This window comes from Haemaphysalis longicornis, unplaced genomic scaffold (assembly GCF_048455015.1).
Source record: "Haemaphysalis longicornis isolate Haplotype H1 unplaced genomic scaffold, Haemaphysalis longicornis Haplotype H1 scaffold_2, whole genome shotgun sequence".
Classification (NCBI taxonomy): domain Eukaryota; kingdom Metazoa; phylum Arthropoda; class Arachnida; order Ixodida; family Ixodidae; genus Haemaphysalis; species Haemaphysalis longicornis.
This window is the reverse complement of record NW_027526295.1, coordinates 6,598,774-6,621,188: the sequence shown is the minus strand read 5'-3', so window position 1 is coordinate 6,621,188 and position 22,415 is coordinate 6,598,774. Positions and strand designations below refer to the sequence as shown.

The window sequence follows — 22,415 nt, the reverse complement described above, 5'->3', positions numbered from 1 at the left end:
TGCCCTCGTCACAGTTTTTTTTTTATGTAATAAAGAACTTGGGTTCAGTGAAGTTCGGTCTTTATTATTCCCATGCGTGCATCGTTCGCGTTTCTTCAGTGAAAAAGGTAAAAAGCAGGGGGTTGCTTCCCATCCATTGTGTGCAATCTGCCAGTGGCTGTGCGCAATCCAACAGGTCTAACTTCCGGTTTTACAGCTGTCCATCAGATCAGCTGTTTCAGTGACCAGACTAAAATCATAAAAAATGTGGGAGCTGCCTTGGGGGAACGTCAGGCAGCGATCCGATTTGCTTCATGAACGGTTTCGGGTTAACCTGCCTTGTCATGAAGGACGCACAGAGGACGTACATGTATGTCCTCTGCAAACATCTTCAGAAAGGTCAATAACGTACATGTACGTCATCGCTTGTATGTTTAAAAAGCACGCCTTTTTCGCCAACTTCTCTTGCTTGGCATGTGCTGCCACACCGCGGAAATACCTGTATTTACATGATTGTAAGTCGACTCGAATGTAGGTTGACCTTCCCAAAATCGCGTCTGTCAAAATAAAAAAAAAAAAGAAAGAAATGCGAGCGCAGAAAGCAGCCCATTGAACGCTGCTGTAAACGAATGCCGAAAGAGAAGCTCTTCCGTCAACTGCCAATCAACTGCCGTCAACTGCCCCTACGGCGGCTCTTCCATCAATGATCGATGCTCCCCCAAGAGCCGTACGCTTGTGGTGCGTACAGTAGATGTTAAAAAAGAGAAGCTTCTGTGTGAGCAGGCGGAGTAACGATGTGCTGTGGGTTTAGCGGGAAACTTCACTTCTAATCATGAGAACACATTCGCTGCGAGATCACAGCAATGGAAACTACCGGCAGCGGCCACTGCCGCGCGATATCAAAACAAATATGGCGGCTGAAGAAGCGGCCGCTCGCGATTTCCTTTTATTCGTGAGTGCATTATTCGCATTCAAGAAGCGTTTTGTTCGTTCCTAATAAATAAGTTAAGTATTAGCGAATTCCTTGATTCAGTGCGCGGCGCTAACGGAGCCACAATCATATCACGTTGTTCAGTACACTTCCGAAACGCAATGGTGGGAGGTTAGTCGCACAAAGGGCACAGATCGCGAACGCTAACTTTCAATGTCGGTATGACCTTTGTTGACGCTAGAATGTATGCAACAGTAAATTAAGGGGGGCACTGGTCTTGAGGACCGAAAATTTGCCAAAAAATCAATTTTCTGTATTAATTTTATTTGCAGTCTGCAGGTCCCAAAGAATGTACCTGCAAAATATTATAGCAGTTTCATAAGTATTCACAAAGCTGTCGCCCTTTGAAGTCACCGAAATGACCATTTTTACCCATGTTTCCAAACTTTGTGCCCTGTTTTCTCAGAACCAATTTTTTCCCCACATGGTCAGCTGTCGGGTACAATATCTTGGGATGTACTGGTTCGATTTGTATCATTTTCACTGCATTTGAAAGCGTGTGAACTGAACAATGCAATAAAACCACAAAAGTTTAGAATTTCTTTTTGCTGGTGCGAGATTTTATGCAGTTAATTTCACAAAAACATTGGAAATTGATGACCTGACATTTATGAAGTACACAGCACTTTCAGACACAAGGCTAAAGTTACTGCTATGGTATAGTTGCACTCCCTGGTCCTTCTAGAGCACAAAGGGATAAAGCTATTTGAGTACTTCATGGGTAGATAATGAAAATATTGCCCGAGATGGAGTGGCATAACATGTTGCACAACTCTAAAGTTACACCCCATAGATGAAAACTATTTGGGCTCAGGATGTTGAAATACACTCGATGTGTAAATCTCAAGCTCATAGGTTAAAAAAATAACAAAAATGTCCTCAAGACCAGTGTCCCCCCTTAATACGCTACGCTTCGACCGTAACCATGGAAACGAGGGTGCAAGGCTCTCCCCATCTTGTAGCACACCCGATTTCTCGTTTCCCGTGCCGTTACTAGCGGTGCACGATTTGATTTCGATTCTAAGTCGACCTCCCAACACTGGGTAGTCAAATTTGAAAAAAAGGGTCGACCTACAATGGTGTAAATACGGTACGTCAAATTATTTTTTTGCGCCGATGGCTCTTCTTTCTATTTTTTTTATTTACTTCAGCGGCGCACCGGCTATCGCTGCACATCTGGTAGCGAGGGGGCGCGCTGGGTATCGCCCACCTAAGCCCCCTTACGCCCACCGGGCGCCTCCAGCTTTGCGCCTGCCACACACCAAGGGCGCCTGCGAAACTGATGAGGTTCTTTTCTCCTTTTTTTGTGTGTATTTTTAGAGGCGGTGCGCCGTCTATCACTCGCGCATCCGGCCGCGCGCGCGGACGTAGCAGCTGGTTTTGGTATCTTCCTCCGGGCACTTCCCGCTTTTTGCGCCCGCGAAACTGATGTCTATCTGATTTCGATTCACTCGAAAGGTGCCGGCTTGTTACTCTCCCGTTTTTATTTAGAATTTTTCTTGTGTTACCGTGAATAAACCACATCTATGTTACAACACACAATTTTTTTGTCACTTTATGGTCACCCTAAAAAAATTACGGCAATTTTTTCTCGAAATAGATTCATCCGAAGAATTTAAATCGGCAATAAAAAGGATCGACCCTGGGGGGTCGCATTTGACGAAAAAATTCCACCCTCAAAGGGTTAAAAGAGCCCAGCTAATTCTGATGGCCATGACTGATTTTTTATAGCTGGTTAATAATTGCTCATAATTATATTCTTGCTGTATTTGCTCAGCTCATCGTGCGTCTTTCCACAATTGACCGCATGCGCAAGGCCTTTGTGCTAAGCTTTGGAAACGGTTTGTAGGCGGTTATTTGCCCTCACGCGAGCACTCTGCAGAGGTGCTGTGGACGTGTAGAAAGAATATGTTTATGCAATACTGTCAGAGTACCCACTTTTGCGCTCATATACCCCTCCTTCCTGGGTACTGCATGCTCCGGCTATAGCGGACTTTTTTTGTTTGTTTTCCGAATTAAAATGGTCTGTTGTAACGGGTGTAGACAGTATTGAAGAGCACGGAGCGACCATGCCGACCCTATGTTTCTGGGGGCCATGGCTGCTCCGCACGCTGAGATGAGTGACCATGCGGCACGTGTGCTTTTTTAAATTTTTTTTCCCCTATTCTGTTTCCACGTCTGCTACAACGCACCAGGTAAGTCCAGCGCACCGTTGCCTCTCCAATAGACTGAAACGTGACTCAATCACGGGTTTCGCTCGTCCGCTGCGCTCTCACTTGCCGCTGTCAGGAGCAAACCAGGTTGTTGTTTCAATCCCCTTTTTATCTCTATCTGCGATCATAATTTCGCAACGCATCATTTCTGTGTGTCGTGTGGGCTGCTGAAAGTGCTCCCTCCATACGCGCGGCTACTTTTGTCTGGCCGACTGCGCGGGGCCTTTGAATGTGGACGGGGGCGATGGTTCTTTCGATTCCGATCTGAATACGAGCTGAGCTCGGATGCGCATTCTGAGAGTTTCTCATCCAAGGAAGGGGCGCTAGTTCCGCAGTGTCAGATTCTGATGTTGAAACGGTGGGGTCATCGTCCCGGAAGCGTGCACAACAAACTGAAAAGGCGATTTCTCACCCTTGCTGTTTCCTTTGGACGTGTTACGTTAAGCCACTCCTTCCCTGATATTCCGGAAACCGAGCCGGCACTGGGGGTGCGTCCCGGCCTGGCAGGGAAACGTTCGGAGAAGGTTTGTTTTCGACACGGTGACCTTGTGGTCAATTCTTGGGACATGTGAGACCCATGTCTCACAAACTCTGCATCCACTAAGCCATGCTGGTCATGCATGTGAACGCCGCACTGGCTGGAGTTTGTCGCATGGGCCAGAGGGTTGTCGGTGACATACCTCCTGTCGGGACAGTGGCAGCTTGCCGGAGGTGGGGCTTTCGTTGTATTTGGTAGTGTGTACCACAGTGTGCGTCTTGTGAGTGCTGTGTGGCAGGAACTGTTGAGTGCTAGTAGACGCGCCAGCAACATCGCAGATGGTCGAAATGCGTGGGGAAGCAGTGTCTTCAGCTGAATTCTTCAGGTGGACGGACAGGGCGGGGTGGTTGCCGAAATCTCACTTGGGTCCTCAGGAGCCGCTTTCGTGACAGGTGGTAAACAAGGTTTCTTCAGAGACAGTCCCGGGGTTTGATTGTGTGGGGCTGCTGGCGTGCAGTCGGTGTTTGTTGTCGATCCACGGGGCAGGGTGTGTGACAAGAGGCACTCGACGGGTGTGGTACAAGGCTGGCCGGCTGGCACGTGTGGTTCTAGGAACCGACGGTGGCGCTCAAGGAGGACTGCCCTGAGCTCGTCGTAGGGCTGGGCTTCAGGCTGTGGCAGAGTGGAGGCTAAGCTTGTACACCAGTGAGTAACGGTCCTGCTGCGCTATTATACAGTCAAAGAAGCATTCCATCTGGCCGAGTCGCACAACGGGGTTCTTGGGGCAGAACGGCAGCAAGGTGGCAAGGAGTGGAAGGGTGGGAGCACCAAGAGTCGAGTGGCTCGGCACGGAGAAAGTGGCCGGGTGGTGGTGCCTTTGCTCTTGGGTTGGAGAGTTGTTGTTAGGGCACAGGGGGTGCTGCATGCGAGGAAGCAGGGGCTGATGCGCTGTCATTGTGGTGTATGCCTGCTCACAACGTCGGTCGTGTCGTGAATGACAAAGTGCGCTTCCATTTGGAGGAGCGGGCAGGCGAAGCGGGGATCTGGGTCGCCGATTAATGCCGGAGCGCGTGCGGCTGACCTTGCCAATGCGATTCGGTGGCACCCCGCAGCCCAGGCGTGCGTGGTGGCCCCCCGGTGCAAGATCCACAACGACTCGAGCGTGGCCCTGTGCGGGGAGCTGCTGGCTGCGCTGGTGCCCTGCGGCCTGCTGGGCGCCTCGCTGTGCGTCTACGGCCTGCACCAGCGGCCCCCGCAGCTGCTGCACACCTGGAGCTTCGGGGCCAATGCCATCTCCGTCAGCCTCTCGCCCCTGGCCCGCTACCTGGTCGTCGGCTTCGCCTCCACCCGCCACCACCACCAGGGCTACTTTGCCCCCCCGCCCCCGCACGACCGCGAGGTGAGGCACGGGGCCCGTGGTTCTCTCTGGGGTTTCGTGAAGAGGTACGCGCGGGAAACTAAAGAAGAAAAAAATGAAGGAAGCTCACTCTAACGCGCAAGGCTTGATAGTAGCGAAGCTATACACAAGCTTCACAGCCATCATGACACAGTTTCAGTCCATGACTGCAGCCGATTTACTTCTTCTTCACTGTCACAACGACCTTTACTCCACCATTGGTGCTATAAGTGCGAGCTCCCTTCATTGTTTTTGCAAGTTACAGTGTAACCCCAATGATACGGCTTTTAAGGGACTGTGCAAGAGCGGCATATGACCGGGGTGCGGGTAAATGCCGGCCTAGTGGACGGTCACACACTAAGAACTTATTTAAATCCTTATGTTTAGCACATTCTTGCGTGATTTGTGAACCTTTAGCTAAAATCCCAAGTTTAAAAAAGACAAAATGCCTATTTTGTGCCTCCCACCCACGGAGTCCGAGCTAGCCCGCCAGCCCAGCACCGTGCACCACGTGACCCGCATGCCATCCGGCGCTATTTGTAGTCCGCCGGCCTAGAGCCTTGTGTGCGCAAGACGAGGCCCTCGTGGTCGAGCGAACTGAGCGGGGGAACAAGTGAGTGTGAATCTGCCAAGGCCAAGCAAAACGAGGGGGTACCAGGCGGCGATGGAAAAAATGTGGCAAAGACAGAAGCGGGGCAACAACGCCGCTTTCAAAGACACTGGTCAGCAGAAAGCAGAGGTAGAGAGCGAAAGAGCGTCGAGAAAAGAAGAAACTTAGATTGCACGGGCGAGGAAAGCGGGGGTTCAGTCATGGCCGTGGAGTTGTGTCGAATGTTTTCGCGTTCGTTGGCGGCTTGTTGGGAGCTTCAAATTCACAGTCCGCCAGCCACCTCAACTTTGACTTCTCGCAGTTGGCTCGTTGGCGTTCTGCTGCTCCCACGCGGGGCCGTCCAAGGTAAACTCCTGCTCACGAGTACCCGTATGAAACGGAAGCGCGAAGAAACGACGACAACCAGAAGGAACGATTACAATGGGACGGAGCGCTACTATCAGCTAAACTTTTATTAAAAAAAACATGAAGAAAAGACACAATAAGATGCTGCATCACTTGGGCCAGACACAAGCGAACCTTTTGTTAGGTAACATCCAGGTAGCCTACTTCAAGATTAGACAGACATACACTTGTCACCCATTTTCGCAATGTGAGCTGCCTCCACGATTTCGCGCATCTTTATTTTTTTTCAAATCAAATCAAATGAAGCTTACTATTTCAACAAAAGAATACAGGCGGTTATGTTTTGCAGACAAGGGTCCCAAAGTCCAGGGACTGCGATGGGACCCTCTATAAGGAAATGCAACGAATGCAGTCAATATGCAGGGTAGCAGCAGAGATGAATGCAAAAAAATAAAACACTCTTTAAATGTAATTTATGCAAAAATGATTAAAAGTTGATAAAGAAAATGCCAGTAACATATGCAAAAAAAAAACGCTGCAAGGGTACAGACGTTCAGTGAATGTGATAGTGAAAGTGATAAAAAATGATACAAAGCAAGAACACTGAAAAAAAAAACAGTCAAGAGTTGGGTAATTGACAGCAAAAGAAAAAACCAGCAAAACAACAAAAACGAAGGAAAGGAACCAAAAAAAAGGGGGGGAGGGGGGGGGAACCATACAGTTAACACGGTGACGGTCTTTTGGTGACGGTGTCGATATAAGATAGTACCGTATAATGCGGAATATAGGTCGAGGCGGAATATAGGTCGACCCCCTTACCTTGTAACCGAAAAATGCAAAAAAAATAATTAGGTGCCAACCATTGTTTTATTGAGACTGGAACTTGTTTCGTCTCAGATTACTCATTTAAAACTGTCTGAAGTATCGTTGGACGACTGCTTATGGCTCGCTGTCGCCCACCCAGCAGGTCGTCCTCGGTGCAGTCCAGGGAATTGCTTATGCAGCACTTCTTAAACACTCGCGAGACCATGTCATCGTGAAGCGAGCGCAAAGCATGGGACACTCGTGTGCAGACCGTAGCGACAGCCAGTCTGTGCAGGCGGTCAGCAAACATCTTGGGGTATCCATTCGTAGAGACATTGCACGACGCTAGCGGACAAAATTTGCCCCTTTGTACAGCAGCACAGGTGCACAGAGCAGCGCCCATGAAGCGAGGTCTTCCGAGCGTTGCATACCGAGAGCTGCCCCTTCAGCTAACGCCGCTAGCAACACTTCTTGGTGATACCGAACTGGCGCAAGGCAGACACGTCATTGGCCTTGGAAAACTCCCACCCTTTCATTAAATGCTGCTTTGAACTGGCACCAAGTGCCTAAACTCATTTTGAGCAAAAAGAAAATAGCACGCACACACTCGCCGACAGCGAGAGAAGCAACAAAACAAAGATGGCGTCGCGTCCGATTGATGGTGGTGGCGATGGTGCCTTTGGGGTTTGGATGGGCTCGATGGGCTGCCCGGTCGCCAGATGACAACTGCCAAATGACTGCAATATAGGTCGAGGGGTGACTTTTCGGCAAATTTTTCTGTAAAAAATCTCGACCTATATTCCGCATATACGGTAGTTGCATTGAACAAGGGATGGCATCCACACGACGAGCAATGCGTGGACATGTTTGAAAGCTTATCTGTTTTTAGGGCCCTTTCATGTTTGTGCAGCCGGATATTCAAACAGCATCCAGTTTTCCCGATTTGGGCAAGTTTGCACTTCAGCGGTATCTTATAGACCACCGCCACGCGGCAGCCCACACATGAATGAGTGTGTTTGACAGAACAAAGGCCATACCCTGAGCATGATATGGCCTTTCTTTCACAGCTGCCGCACAAGCACGAGAAATCTTACCCGGGGCACTAAACAAAACATCAACCAACATCAAAACATTTTGCCACTGTTTTTCAATCCTATGCATGCAGGGCACCGCCGCGATCTTTCTTTTTCTAACTTCATCCCTGTCTCGGTTGGGCTCGGAACAACACCAGAATTTTGCCATTTCACATGCTTCTCTCGTACACTCGACAACAGGTTATCGGGAAACCCAGCAGCCTTCAACCTCACAGAATGGGGACAGGATTTTGAGAGGGCAGACGTGATGCACGAGAGCGCGATGCCATTCCTAACAACTTTTGAGTGGGCTGATCCGTACTTTAGGAACGGTCTGGAGGACCTAAGCCAGAACCACCAACAAGCATGGCGATCAGAAAAATGCAGCGTAAATCAAGAAACAGGAGAACATTGTCCTTAGGCAACTCAAAGGAGAAATGCAATCCAAAGCTGCACTCCGGAAAAATTTTTCAAGATGCCAACGCAAACTCTGTGGTAATCGTGCCTATCTGACAGAACTAAAAAGTCGTCAACGGAATGAAATACACGTTTATGCACCCATGGAGATACCTCTCCAATAGCCGATCCACCTGCTAAGGAAGATTTCACAAAGAATAAGGGCAACCCTCAAGCCTGTACAAACACCCGACTTTTCCAAAAAAATAACTTCATTCTGCCATCCTACAAAGGCAGAAGGACAACAGTTCCAGAGAACTTTCCACAGACACGGCACACTTAGTCCTGAAGGCCGTTTCGTCATTTTATTCAGTGATGCACAGTTTCACACTCTCCATAAGTTTATCATGCGGAAGGGAGTAAAACGCGCCTTCAATACCAATACTGAAACCATAACAAGAACCGGGATTCTCGTTTTATAGGAATTCAACCACAGTCTCAGAATTGCGTGCGTGAAACGGGTCCCGAATGTTCAACGAGGAACGATGGCGCTGTAGAAACCCAGACACCACGTGCTGCCAGGGGCCCCTTTCAGACACAGTAGCACGAAAAGGGATGTCAGGCTTGTGCGTTTTTGCGGAAAAAAAGATTTGGAGGTGAAGCCCTTCAGAACTATTTACAACAGAGGCCTTGGAGGTTCATTCCTCCCACAAGGCCCGTTCTCTGACCCTCTCTTCTTGTCATGTGGATGCCGTCCCTTGTTCAATGAAACTACTGTCTTGTATCGACACCGTGACCGAAAGAAATCGTGGAGGCAGCTCACATCGCAAAAATGGGCGATAAGTGTATCTCTGTCTAATCTTGAAGTAGGCTACCTGGATGTTACCTAACAAAAGGTTCGCTTGTGTCTGGCCCAAGTGATGCAGCATCTTATTTTGTGTCTTTTCTTCGTGTTTTCTCTTTTTCAATAAAAGTTTAGTTGATTACAGTAGCGCTCCGTCCCGTTGTAATCGTTCCTTCTGGTTGTCGCTCGCTTCCGTTTCATTATGAGCTCTTAGCGACTCTCCCAGCTTTCTGTGTTACTTCACGAGTACCCGGCTGCCTGTGGAGCTTTGCACGTCAAGCAGCGTCGAACGGGGGCCAAGAATAAAGACGGGTCGAGACGAGGTGGTGGAGCGGTGTAAAAGCGAGGGAAAAACACCGAGGGTTCGTCGTATGAAGCGGACCGCTTGCACTCGAGCATTATATCAGGGGGAGTTCGCTGGCACCGTTCAGGGGACGTATCAAGTCAAATTTAATTTCCCCGAGCATGCAGCAGCCACAAAAAGCTGCACTGCGTGGCAGCTCGACGAGGCAGCTGACGAGGCAGCTGCGAGGCAGCCGAGGCAGGGAATAGGGAATTGTAAAATAAAAGCCCTATTTTTTCAGGTTATACCGTTTTTTCTCGCACATGAACCCATTCGGGTAATGAACCCTCCCCCCACTTTTCTTCTTGAGAATTTACTTTTTTGTCCCTTGGAATAAAAAATGCAGGGGGGATCTGTTTTCATCTCAGCATGGTTGCTGATGCTGTAGGCGATCGCAGTAACTTGGTATCACGCCACAGAACACGCAGAAATGCTAAAAAGGCCTTCCAACAAAAAGAAATCTCAACAGTAGCCCGAGACGTGAGCGGGAATGCCGTGGCTCACAATTTAAAAATTGCGCACTTTCGCACACAAAACAAACCTTGCGCCACACAAACGTTGCAGCGTGCGAACAAAGCGCAAAACGTACTCCGCACTCCTTCCCTGCTCTTTGCCGTTCCGGCTGGTTTTGGCGGCATGCGAACAAAGCACTAAATGTACTCTGCACTGCCCTCCTCTTGCTGTTCCACGACTTCGCCATGACGCTCCGTGGTGGTGGTGTTCAGCTGTGTTCCGACCTTTTTTTGTGCTCCTGGTGCGTGCCTTATGATGGGCCAGTGCATGAGCTGCACAGCCGGATTTAAACTGACTGTGGTGGGGCATGCGTTGATGCACATGGAAACCGCGCGGCTGGGCGCCACTTCATGTGACCCACTGCGTGTAGGCTACGGGCGAAAACAAGGTTTTTGGTCGGTGAACAGGGATTGTCGTGTGTTTCGTGGGCCCAAAGAAGGGAAGTTTCCGGGTGAGAAAATAACTTCTGGGGTGCCTTGACGGCCCGGAAGACAGTGCGCTGTGGGCAGACTACGAATGTGAAGCCACAATCGGGTTCAGTGAGGAGGACAGCTCCATGGCGAGTGCCACTGGCATGTTCAGAATAAGAAAGAAATTCCATTACATAATCACTGAGGCGTTTTTACGAAACTGGTAAGGCTCTGACGCGCTTCTTCTAGCAACTTCATTGTGTGGAATTTCAGCTTTTAAAAAATCTGTCGCAATTTTTTCCCGCATAATGAACCCTCCCCCCAAATGCATGCCGAATTTTCTGGAAAGAAAGTGGGTTCATTACGCGAGTAAATACGGTATTTGAGGGGTTCTATTTAGCGTCCCAATTGTTCTACACATTTTTATTTTTGAAATTCGCTAACATTAATGTCCCCAGGTACTAGAAAAGTGCACTCCTAGCACTGTCATATTCTCAACTGTAGCCACCCCTTTTGTACCAAGCATTGGTTTAGGAAGAGGTACTTTATTTTTCGGCCTAAATAGTATGCCTTTCGTTGTGTCAGCATTAATACAAAGGCAAGTATCTGTCCACTCTAGAAAAATGGGTAACATTTCTTGACAAATGCTGTCAATATCCACTGTACTTTTTCTTGCAATTAGAAGAGTGGTGTCATCAGCATAGCATATGGTTAACTTCAGGGCGTGTAATAATACAGTGCAGATCACTAATATGTAGGAAAAAATAACAGGGGACCTGCGGTACTCCTGGTTTTACGCATCTAAGTTGGTATGAAAATTTACCGAAGGATATGTACTGTTGTTGGTTATTTGAGTAAGATGTAAGTAAGAGCAGTACCGCGAATTCCATAGGTGTGCAATTTATTAAGCAGAACCTTATGACTCAATGAATCAAAAGCTTTGGATAAATCACTGTAAATTGCCAGTGTTAATAAATTTTCGGGAAAATTTTTTAGTACTACAGTAGAATCTCGATGATACGATTCTGGGTGATACGAATTTCGGGATGATACGAATTTCTGAAAAGTCCCGGCAAAATTGCATTGTTCGCAATGGGAAAAATTTCGGCTGTTACGAACGGACCTGCGCGGCCCGGCGGATGATACGAACGAGCCGGCGAGGCGCCCGACTGCCGAACAAGCAAGTGACGGCTCTCTCTCCCCATTTGTCACTCGTCTTTCTCCAGAAACGGCCGGGCTGTTGTTTTCTGCTCGCGAAAACAACAGGTTTCGCGAGCGAAGAGGTTTCGCTTTCGCCCGCGAAGAGGTTTCGCGGCGCCCCATGCGCGCCGCGAAACCTCTCGCACGCTGCGCGCGCCGCGGCCGGCGGCGGCAACATGGCGGCGGCTTCGGCCGCGAAGTGGCACGGCCGCTTGAGCGACCGCTTCTAGCCGCTCTTTAAAATGCCGCTCAAGGCAGACACGAAGTTTCTTGTGCAGTAAAGGAGCTGATAACGTTGGCGAAAACGGTACTATAAAACACCATCCGCGCCGCTAGTGAAAGCGCCCATAAAATATCTGCCAGAGTGCTAAGCCTAAACATCTCGGGCGGAGCCAGCGGGCTGTCTCGAGCGTTTCGCAAGTCGTCAGCGTCTTTTTCGGACCGAGGTAGGAGATACCGCGGGCGCGAAATCGTCAATGTGGCCGTGAAAATACAGCGCGCGCAAAGCCGAGGCGTGCGAATCGCGTGCAAAAACGCACCATGCGGTTCACGCTTGACTGTTGCGGCGTGTAGCGAGCTTGGACACCGGGAGTGAGGAGACAAGCAAGACAAGCGCGAAGCTAGGCGAAGCGTTACGCGCGCCAGAAGGACTGCTTTGTGACGTGGGGGTTTAAAAAAAGCAGAAAAAATCACGGATTTGCTCACGCGAAAGTAAGAAAAGAAATAAACGAAAACTTTTTTCAGCGCTCAATTTTTTGGTCTGTGTTGGTTCATACGAATTTCGGATGATACGAATATTTTTCGTGGTCCCGCGAGATTCGTATCATCGAGATTCTACTGTATTGTTTCTTTTCGTTTAAGTAACGCATTTTCGGTAGAACAATGCGTGCGAAAGCCATGTTGAAAACAGGGAAGCAAACTATTTTTAAAGAGATATTTAGAGAACCTACAATATGTAATCTTTTCAGTCGCCTTCGAAAAAAAACGGGTAATATTGAAATCGGCCGATAATCTTTTGAGACATTGCTGTCACCGCCTTTAAATACCAGCGCTACTTCAGCAATTTTGCCAGAATTAGGTCACATATAAGAGTAACCGCAGTTCTATCAGAGGCCCAATTTCCATGTTTTCTGCATTGCAGCCGTTGGCATTGCCTAAATACAGATTTGTGGCAGTGACTTCGCTTTCATCTGTGGTATTAGAAAATTTGGCACCTTAGGAAACAGCACAACAAACTTGGACAGAGAGAGGGCAAACAGAGGCAGCGCTGACCAGCAACTGGTGAAACTTCATTAGAGTTGGCAATAAATAGAAGTAGGAAACAACGTAATAATACGCCAGTGCGAGAAAGAAAATCGAGATGAACAAAGCTTGAAAAGCGGCGTCGGCTATAAAATGTGATAAAACACACAAACATTATTTTCATCCGGCCAGCTACGCAAATCTCACGCTTAACGAGCGCCACAGAAGCCGAATTCACCCATCCCCTCCCCCTTAACTCTTTCGCTACCGCGCCTATCAAAATCGATCAATTTGATCGATACTTTTGGGAGCGCCTTTTCATAGCGTTTCAAGTAAAGCTGTTCGGAGTTAGATCAGGAAATGGCCTTTCGAAATCAGTTTTGTTTTCATTTTTGCAACGGAAACGTGATTTTTGACACGCTTTTGAATCACCTGAGTGTGGAAAAGGGACGTGGTCATCGCGCGTCAAAGCTACAAACGAAGAATGCGTGTAACTCGTAATTACTCTGCACCAGCGCTTGTTTTTTGCTATCAGGGCGTGAATGGGGAACTAGCAAACGATTTTCGTCAGGTTCGCACTCTGACAGGTAATAATCCCAGAAATCGGCTGAAAATGTCAAGCAGTGCCTGGTTGCAAAGCTACTTTATGATTTTAGGCAGTTTTATTGCCTTTGCGCAAGTTGTTCTAAGTACTGTGGTAGTTCTACTTACCCCAGGACCATTCGCAAACAGTTTACAACAGTTTCGGTTTCGTTTCTGCATCGCGAAATTCATATTTAGCGCTACTACGCAGTTACCCAACTTCAAGGCTACCTGCCATGGCGCCTGAAGCGTCCGCGACTGATCCTCGAACAAAGCACGGCGCTCCTGATTTCCCCCCACCCTAACCCGATTTCTGCGATAAGAACTTCAGATGCAAGTCAAAAGGTCACACCCAGTCGCCAGATATCTGTTCCGCCGAGGACAGCGCTTCAAACTGGCCTTACACTGCCAGCTGTTCGCCTTCCGGTTTCGTTTCCATGCGAGGGTATATCTGGGTGTCTAATGTTGCTGCTTAGTTGAACTGTCTATTCGGACGGAGTCTCTGATAAGCTTTTGTACTGTTTCATTTGAAAAATGTTAGGTGGCGCTGCAATAGAGGAGGCTCGTTGTGCTGATCTTTTTCAGCGCGCAACTGCTACTCGGCCAAAGATCGCAGGGCACGATTCTAGCTCATCGTACCTCATTTTTGCGAGCAGGGCTACAATTGCGAGTAAGAAGATGATAATAAAGCTCAGCTTTATGTTTTGAGAGATAACTGACCGTGAACGACAACAAGCATCAGCCGCGGCGTTCCATTTTCAACTTCATGCATGTTTTTTTTCCGCATCGCGTGCGTGTCCCAAATATTGTGCTCGCTGTAAATGCAAAGTCAGCCATTGACAAGATGTTTTTACGTTATGTGGGGGCAAATTTGTGCCTCTGATAACGTCAAACTGCCAGATTTATGCTAGGTAACCACCCGAAATTGCACATTTTGAATTAGAGGTTGGGCTTCACCGCATGACACGATCACCGTGCGTGCTAACATTTTTTTTTATATCTGACAAACTGTTCCGCGCAAGTTGACATTTTTTCTAGGGTGTGTTTTTGAAATGTTTCCCTAAAAAATGTATATTCTAATTTTTTTCTACTACCGGTGGTTTGATATACACAACGCCTTTTTTATCATTTTTTTCGACAACTTGACAAAAATTTTGATTTTGATATTTTTTTTCACAACTATGATATATGAAAACCTTTAAAAAACTGGTGTTATTGGAAAGGCCGTTAAATAATCTGCATTTTGTGCTCCTGCAATTAGTGCCTAAACAATTTTTTAGCAGGAAAAAAAATGTTTTCTTGGACCCCTAAAAATTGGTCAATTTTCTGCGGTAGTGAAAGAGTTAATGCTTATAACTGAAGCTTCAAAGGTTTCGCGGGATCGGGCATGCCGGTACCGTTTTAAGAAGTGGGTTTCGTTGAGCTTGGGGTAGCAGTCTTTGCAATTCTTGCAGTGTAAGGCTGTTCCTGTGCGCATGTCATATGCGTGCTCACGAAGGCGGTCATTAACGCACCTGCCACTCTGGCCCACGTAGAGCCGCCCGCACGAAAGTGGGATCTCGTATACTATGCAGTCCACGCATTTAACGTACTGTTTTTCATGCTTCGTCGCGTACTTAGCCCTGGAATACTTTCCATCATTGACCATGGCGCACAAGGTGGCTAGTTTGTTGGGCGCTGAAAAAACTGTCCGCACTCCTGCCTTGTCGCCTATCCTCTTCAGGGGGTGTGAAACGTCGTGAACATAGGGGATGACCTTGAGGCGGCCCCTGGTCTCAAGAGAATGCCAGGGGCCGCCTCAACATCATCCCCTACGTTCGCGGCGTTTCTTTGGCTATCTAGATTTTCTTTCTCGCACTGGCGTATGATTACGTTGTTTCCTTCTTCTATTTATTGCCAACTCTAATCAAATTTCGCCAGTTGCTCGTCAGCGCTCGCGTCTGTTTGCCCTCTCTCTGTCCGAGTTTGTCGCGCTGTTTCCTAAGGTGTCGTGTGTACCCAACCAGCCCAAAATCAAGCTTTAGTTACTAGAAAATATGGAAGCTAAGCGGGCGCTAAACAGGGTTTCAAAGGCTGCGATTTTACGTGCGCAATCGCCGGAGTACTATCCGAGGAATGTCCTGCCGCAAAAATAGTTTGAGAGCATTGAGTATTAGCCGAGTTATTGTTCGTTAAAAAGGGCCCGCAATAAGGTACCCCCTCACGGTCGCCTCCGAAGCGCTGTGGAAGCTGTGACGTCACCGAGGTGCACGCAGCAGCCCCTGCTTTACGCAGAGGTGTAATATTTTGTATACGTTGTTGTGATGGGGTACTCTAGCGATTGCACGTTTGAAATGGTGACCTTCAGAAGCTTATTTAGGGCCCCTTTGAACAGGAGCGATCTTCTGCGACATGCAAATCGTTTTGGCAAAATTTTGAGCCTGCGCATTGATTCACACAAAATTCATTGAATAGATTTGCTAACGGACGCCCCGAGATAGGCTTATCAGGGCGTCAACCAACCGGGAAAACAGGGAAAACCTGGAATTCTCATGGATTTTTAATAGTCTGGAAAAACTCGGGGAAAACTCGTGGAATTTGGGCTTCTATCAGGGAAAATTAGCTGTACTTTATAAAGGCAGCGAAATTCACGGTAATGCTGGCTCAAGTAACAGCAAATCAAAGGTGGACAGCCCTCCGGAGCTGTCGCTGATGGCGCCGCCTGGCTCCAGTGAGAACTAGCTTCATACAGCTTGCAAGGCACCTCCGCGCCCCCTGCCAACCCCCTGTACACTCCCTTCATGTTCTGGCTTGTTTCCCAGACTCCTGAAAGGTGTAAGAAAATGTTGCGTGCCACGATAGCTTGTTGTGGCAAGGGAGTCTACAGGGGCAGGGGCAGTAGTAGCTTTCAATCCTCTGCTGGAACACCTCTGCTGGAATTAGTTGACGCACGTCGTGAATGTTTGAGTTGTGAATCTGGCGTAATAATAAAAGCACATTTCTCTCAATTTTCAACTGTAGAAGTTCGCGTCTGTGTTCAAATTAAGTCTCAAGTTTTGAGTACATATAGACATTGTACCCCGTTTTAAGAGTGTCTTTTAACTGCAAGCCGGCACCATATTCCGCTGCGCAGAAAGACAGCATGTTTCGGCTCTGTAGCTTTCGCTGCGCGCCGAAAGAACTTTACATGGAGTCACCGTAGCGGGCTGTAGTTGGGGGTGTCTCCGATTTCGAATGTGAATGTCAAACTTTTCCCGTTTCTGGGAGAAACGGGAAAAGAAAAAAGAAACCTTGGCTCGGGCGGGGTTGAACTGCCGACCCTCCATTCGGGCGACGGGCAAGGTGCAAGAACTTGGTGCACAATGCCTGAGCATCAACCTATGTGCAGTTTTTGTCATTTTTCAGATACAGTTGAACCTCGATATAACGAACCTCGATTCAATGAAATTCGCGATATAACGAATTTTTTCAAGTTTTCTATCAAAATTTTACGAAATCCATGTATTTTTATCTTGATTTTACGAAGTAATTTCGTGCGGCGCTTTCGAATTAACGAAGTCATAGCGAGAAAGGAAGAACGAAATTCCGGTCGAGGCACGTTTTATTTTGCCTCTCAGAGCCTACATTGAAAACATGCAGTACTCACATTAACTCTTAAAAGGCTAAAATGAAAGAAAAGCGGTGAATTATGCGGTTGACAACAATTAAAAGCGATGAAAGAAGCTGCTCAAAAACCGCTAGCAGTCATGGACGGTTTAATAGTGCAGCCACCATTTTGACGTCTCCATCGTTGCCTACGCCAGCGCCCTCAATGCTTAGGCTGCCGAACGCCGAAGTTCAAGTGTCTCTTTCTACGCATCCTTGCTCACGGTGCTGCTGCTCTAGGTTGTGCTCGCTGATAACCACATTAATATTTTGTTCGTCCATCATTAGATGAGTCTTAAGCAGCATGAGCACTCCAAGGGACAGAAAAGTGTTCCGAACAAGAGCCTGAGGAAGTGTCGGTGAAGTGATGGATGCCATCGACATTCTGCGGAGGCACGCAGGCGCACGCGAATGTTGAAGAGCAAGCCTTGTTAGCGCTGTCAGCATACGAGCGTCACGTGAAGCCTACCCTGGTCAAGAAACGCCAAGCACTGCTTACGGACTTCTTCACTACGGCTTGAACATCGAGTGCTGGTGGCAATAAATTGCTCTCCGAACGTGGTCAAAATGTGTTCATTAGACAGCTGCGATGCGGAGAAATCGGTTTCTTTAGGGCTCAGCGGGCATAAAAGTAATTGCTTAATCAAATTTGGCCAGAAGATATTTAATGTAGGTAAGCTTTCCATTTTAGCGGGAGCGCGTAAGCGCTGCTCCACAAAAGTGAAGCGGTCCGTGTGTACTCCGCTCAACTCTCAATCATGGCTTTATCTCGAGTGTCGTGGTTGCATCACGCGCCCATACTGCAGAGCCTTTGTGCATGAAAAAAGTCTTTCAAAAGCTTTATAGCACCCTTCCGCTGTTGGCCCGCCGCACCCCTCAACGCCGCGCCTAGGCCTACCACTAAACGGACGAAAAGAGGCGTAACTTCGAACCAGCACCTCGCCGGGGTGAAGTTCACGGGGCATGGACGCAGGTTCAATTGACTAACAGCGGCATTTAGTAGTGACCGAAATGGAAAAAAGACAAAGTGGAACCTAGTCTGCTATCATATTTAATGTGGCGTTGCGGAAAAAGCACGGGTTTTATGACGACACAAACTACTGTCGGCTATCCGAATTCCATTGCCTAAGTGTTTTGAAACTCTTAATTCACACAATTTTCGCAGCCAGTTTTAGTAAAAATTTCGGTTTAAGTGGAGAGGTAACTACATAGCAGTTGTTTCTGAGCAATGGGCAAGGTTTTGAGACCTCAATAACTGGTTAAATTAACTGTAAAATCGAAACCTCGATTTTACGAAATTATCGATTTAACGAAATTTTCGCCCGCAGGTACGACTTCGTTATATCGAGGTTTAACTGTATTCTGGCAGTGATGACATCTGTTCATCACGAGCGGGTCCTGCAAATGGGCCTTGTCGGGCTGGCACTGCGAGAGCTCGCTCGTTTGACTCGTGGAGAGCTATCGCACAGTTGCGATACTCTCGATGCAGGAGGCCTTTCCATCCAAAAAAGCTTGTTTGAATTTGCCTCGTGGCAGCCGATTGCTGCTAGAGAGAGGAGAAAGAAGAAGGTGTGGTTGCTTTTAGGTGCATGGAACGGTGCTTCCCAGTGAAGAGCACGTCCCCGAACGTCAAGACGCTTGGGCCGGACTGAGAGCACCGAGTCTGCTGTACGCTTGCCGCTGCTGAGAGCATAGAGAGCGGCTCATCGTAACACGGCTTGGAAGGGCACGCAAGCGCTGGAAGTGTCTGCCCTTGCCACTATCTGCGGTCAAGTTTTATGCTTCCTTTGAAATGTGCCCTGCAGCACCATTTAGGCTCGTTAGGTCGATAAAGTGACCTGTACAAAATATTGCAAGTTCAGCCAATCGTAGGGTGTGCGCATTGCGCTGTCATATCTGGCGGCTTCGGTTGTGACGTAGGCAGTGCCGCATTTGCTTGTGTTTGTAGGCGTAAAAAAGTGAACAAGTTCCTTATTTTGGCACCGATCCTGATAGTTATTTTTGCGTCTGTATCTGAACGACATGAGGAGCCGATGTGGGGCGAGAAAAGTACCTGTGAAGAAAGCGTTGCAGAGGTAGTAAGCAGCAGCAGCAGCAGCACGTCCACTGCTGTTATGGTGCCCAGCTCCTTCCCACCCACACTTGGGGCCTCTGGCTTGTGCAGGTGGTGGCGCAGATCTTCAAGCTGAGCCCTGCCGACTCGGATGGGCCGTCGTCGTCGTCGGTGAGTGCTGCTCTGGGGCCCAGACTGTCGCCACCTGCTGCGTAGTGGTTGCTGCACTCAAAAGGGCCACGGAAACCTTTTTGCCAGCGGGTTGATGTGGGCACGGCACTTTCAGTAGTACGCTGCTGAAGTTACTGCCGTGATGTACGTGCACACTTTCTGGCCCTCAGGCGGACGTTGGGTCTTCCAGCATTTAATGGGCACACTGTGAAAGCGGGCACCAGGACAACAGTGCAGACTTGGGCCACACAGCCATTGCGTATTTGTGCTCAGAATGTGCCCTGAAAGTGCCCCGGGTGCACAGTTGAGAAGTGTCTTCAAGGGCACAAAGTTGACATTGCAGATGGGGTGTGTACTGTTGGGCTTTTCAGAACACATTCTCAGCTATTGAAATTAAGAGTTGGATGGAAGCTTCCCCATCCGGTCGGGATAACACGGGGCAACAATTGAAAACTGACTCGGAGCACAAAATTTTCTAAAAACAAAGATGCTTCAGCTCCTGAATGGAAGCCTTGTTCACAATGAAAAAGGGGGGGTGGAGGTGATCCAGTTGTGTAGACTTCAAGATGTAATGTAGGCACGTGCGTACACGTGGGGGAAGTTGCCATCATTGCCATTAAAGAGACCCTAGAGGGTGGAAACAAGTTGTCCTGTATTGACAGATTGCGGTGCTGACAATGTAAATGCACCATTCTCGCTACTAGCAGTTTTTGAATAAGGCAGAAAATCCTAGAAACATAAAAACAGCTGCCGGCACCCCATATGCTTTTGGGTGCTACGTTTTGTGACGTCACCAGAGTTGTAAACGGCGAGAGTTAATTGGAGAAGCATGCATGGGCATCGGCAGGATTTTGTCTTGGAGGGGGCAAACCCATTGTATTGAACCCATTGTATTGAGCGTTGCCAGGAGCAGTTGTTCTGGGCTGGCTCGGGGGTGCAAGGGCGCCTTTTGCACCCCCCTGCCGACGCCCGTGGAAGCATCAGTAAATGTTTTACAAGCAAGCTCTCAGCCTACCACCCACCGCAGCAACTGGCAAGCTCGTGTCCTTAGTTGTCCAAAGCACACCCCATAAGCCAGCAGGAACGTCCCACACTCGCTCCTACTGGCAGATGTGTGGGATATTCCACCAACACTGGGCCGTGAAGACCTCGAGCTCAGGGAGAAACTCAGCGTGGCACGGGGTGAGTATCGGCGAGAGCCAAATATATTCCGTCAGTTTGAGGTTCACGGATGCAGCCAAGCATGCGCTCTGGCCAGCGATGGCAACGTCCGTCATCGACCCAGACCTGCAAAAGACAGAGGCCGAACACAGACGCCCCCCCGGCCAGAGCTCTGCTGGGCTCTCATCTAGAGCGTGGCCTCTCTTCGTGATCACCAGCGCCGCCCCAGCACAGGTGGCTCACCCGACAAGCCTTTCCTTTTCTGCACAAATCCTTCACGAGAGACACACGCACCCTTCTGCTCCCAGGAAGGCTTCAGTCCACGCACCCTTCAAACAAATGGCCTTCCTGCACGGCTCAGTATGCCTCCCTTCACCACATGATGCGGGCCTGCCCCGATTTTCCCCGAATGCCCAACCCAGCTCTTGAGCAGCAGTGGGAGAGTGTGCTGCTCAGCTCGGACCCGGAAGATCAGCGACAGTCGGTGATGCAGGCCACGAGTGCGGCCAGAGCTACAGGGGCCCCGGAATAAGGACACCTCCCTCCCTGAAGCGAAGGACACCCTTTCTTTGCCAGTGTAAAATAAACCTATTCCGCCTCCTCAGATAAACAGTTTTTAAGTGGCTGGGCATGTGAAGTGATTGGGAATCGAAAGTTTCTGTGGGCTGATCTTATTTAAAGAACACAGACTGAGCTTTTATGCATCGCGAGACAGGCTGCTTTCCCGTTCTGCGTCGGTCACGCTTCAGCTAGCCATTTGTGCGACCCCAAGCATTCACGTGCCGAGTGTTGTTCCCCCGGCAGTGCCCCCGCGGCCAGCTGCAGCAGGTGGGCAACCTGAGCCAGCCGGGCCCCCCGCAGCAGCAGCAGGGCGGGGGGGGAGGAGCCCCCGTGAGCCTCAACTCGGTGCGCTGGCTGCCCCGTCCCGGAGAGGGGCTCATCTACGGCACCAACCGGGGCTCCCTGTGCATCTGCCGCCCGCTGTGAGTAGCACCGCTTTAAGCTCCGCCTTGGCGGCCGCTGCTGTGCCACGCCGGCTCACGCTGCTGCTGTTGCAGGAGGCCCATCTGCCGGGCGGGGGAAGAGGAGGAGGGGGCCCCGCCGCCCTCGTCGCACGGGGGCCCCACACGGGACGCCACCAGCCCCTTTGTCATGCTCACCGACCAGGTGGACCGGGCCGCCAGGGACACCACCATCCGGGTGAGCAGCAGGGGCACGTGACCCACGGGTTCCAGCCGTCCTGGCGTGGCAGTGTGCCACGGAAGGAGCTCGTGGCCACGCAGGGGAGAAGGGTCTTGCGGTTTGCAGCCCCGATTGGGTGTGTTGGCACGGGAGTGCAGGAGCTGGACGTGCTGCGCAGGTGCTGTCCACCGCTTCCCAAACGGCGGGGCCCCGGACGCAGACCACGGGCACGCAGACGACCCTCCGGGGCTCGGCCATCCTTGTGGGGCAGCCCCGTACCCGGGAGGAGTACGAGGCGGCCGGCTGGTTTGTCTCCTCCTAGCCTGATCTCAGCGACCACCACTACCTCCAAGCGTGTGTGCTGCCGTGGCACTCTACGGGTCCCCCAAGCGCCCCTGCTCCCACTGCGGCAAATAAAGTTCCCCTGTTCAGCCCAGGCCGTGTTGCCATTCCAAGGTCAACCAGCATAAGGGGGAGCTCTTGAGGCGCAGCAGCCAGGCACGATTCTTTCTTGTATTGATGGGAAACCCCGGTCTTTAAGCCACACACCCGGAGCATTTTTTGCAGGCTGACAACAAGTACGCAATCGGTTTTGACACCGGGATGCAGTGCCGTGCTGCGCCACCCCATTGCAGCGAGGTTCTTGGTCGGCTATCCACTAGATGCTACCTGCCTGCATTGTCAAAGGACCTAGGAGTTGTCTTTACTTTCCACGCCACATAAAGTATGGCTTCGTGAAATTTCGTGTTGCAAAGTGGCAATATAAAGTGCAGAACGTCTTACACTTGTGCCATAACGTGGTACA

The 22,415-nt window shown here is 49.5% G+C and overlaps 1 protein-coding gene across 2 annotated transcripts in view; it reads left to right on the top strand.

Moving 5' to 3' along the window:
* Positions 1–22,047, top strand: part of LOC144168715 (activating molecule in BECN1-regulated autophagy protein 1A-like) — a 101,187-nt gene extending 79,140 nt beyond the window's left edge. For both annotated transcript variants that reach the window (XM_077697661.1, XM_077697660.1), the window contains exons 14-18: positions 4,774–5,060; positions 19,208–19,267; positions 21,233–21,411; positions 21,487–21,628; positions 21,789–22,047. In XM_077697661.1, coding sequence (XP_077553787.1) covers positions 4,774–5,060; positions 19,208–19,267; positions 21,233–21,411; positions 21,487–21,628; positions 21,789–21,932 — 812 coding nt within the window. In that variant the 3' untranslated portion in view covers positions 21,933–22,047. The remainder of the gene's footprint in view (positions 1–4,773; positions 5,061–19,207; positions 19,268–21,232; positions 21,412–21,486; positions 21,629–21,788) is intronic.
* The last annotated feature ends 368 nt before the right edge of the window (positions 22,048–22,415 follow it).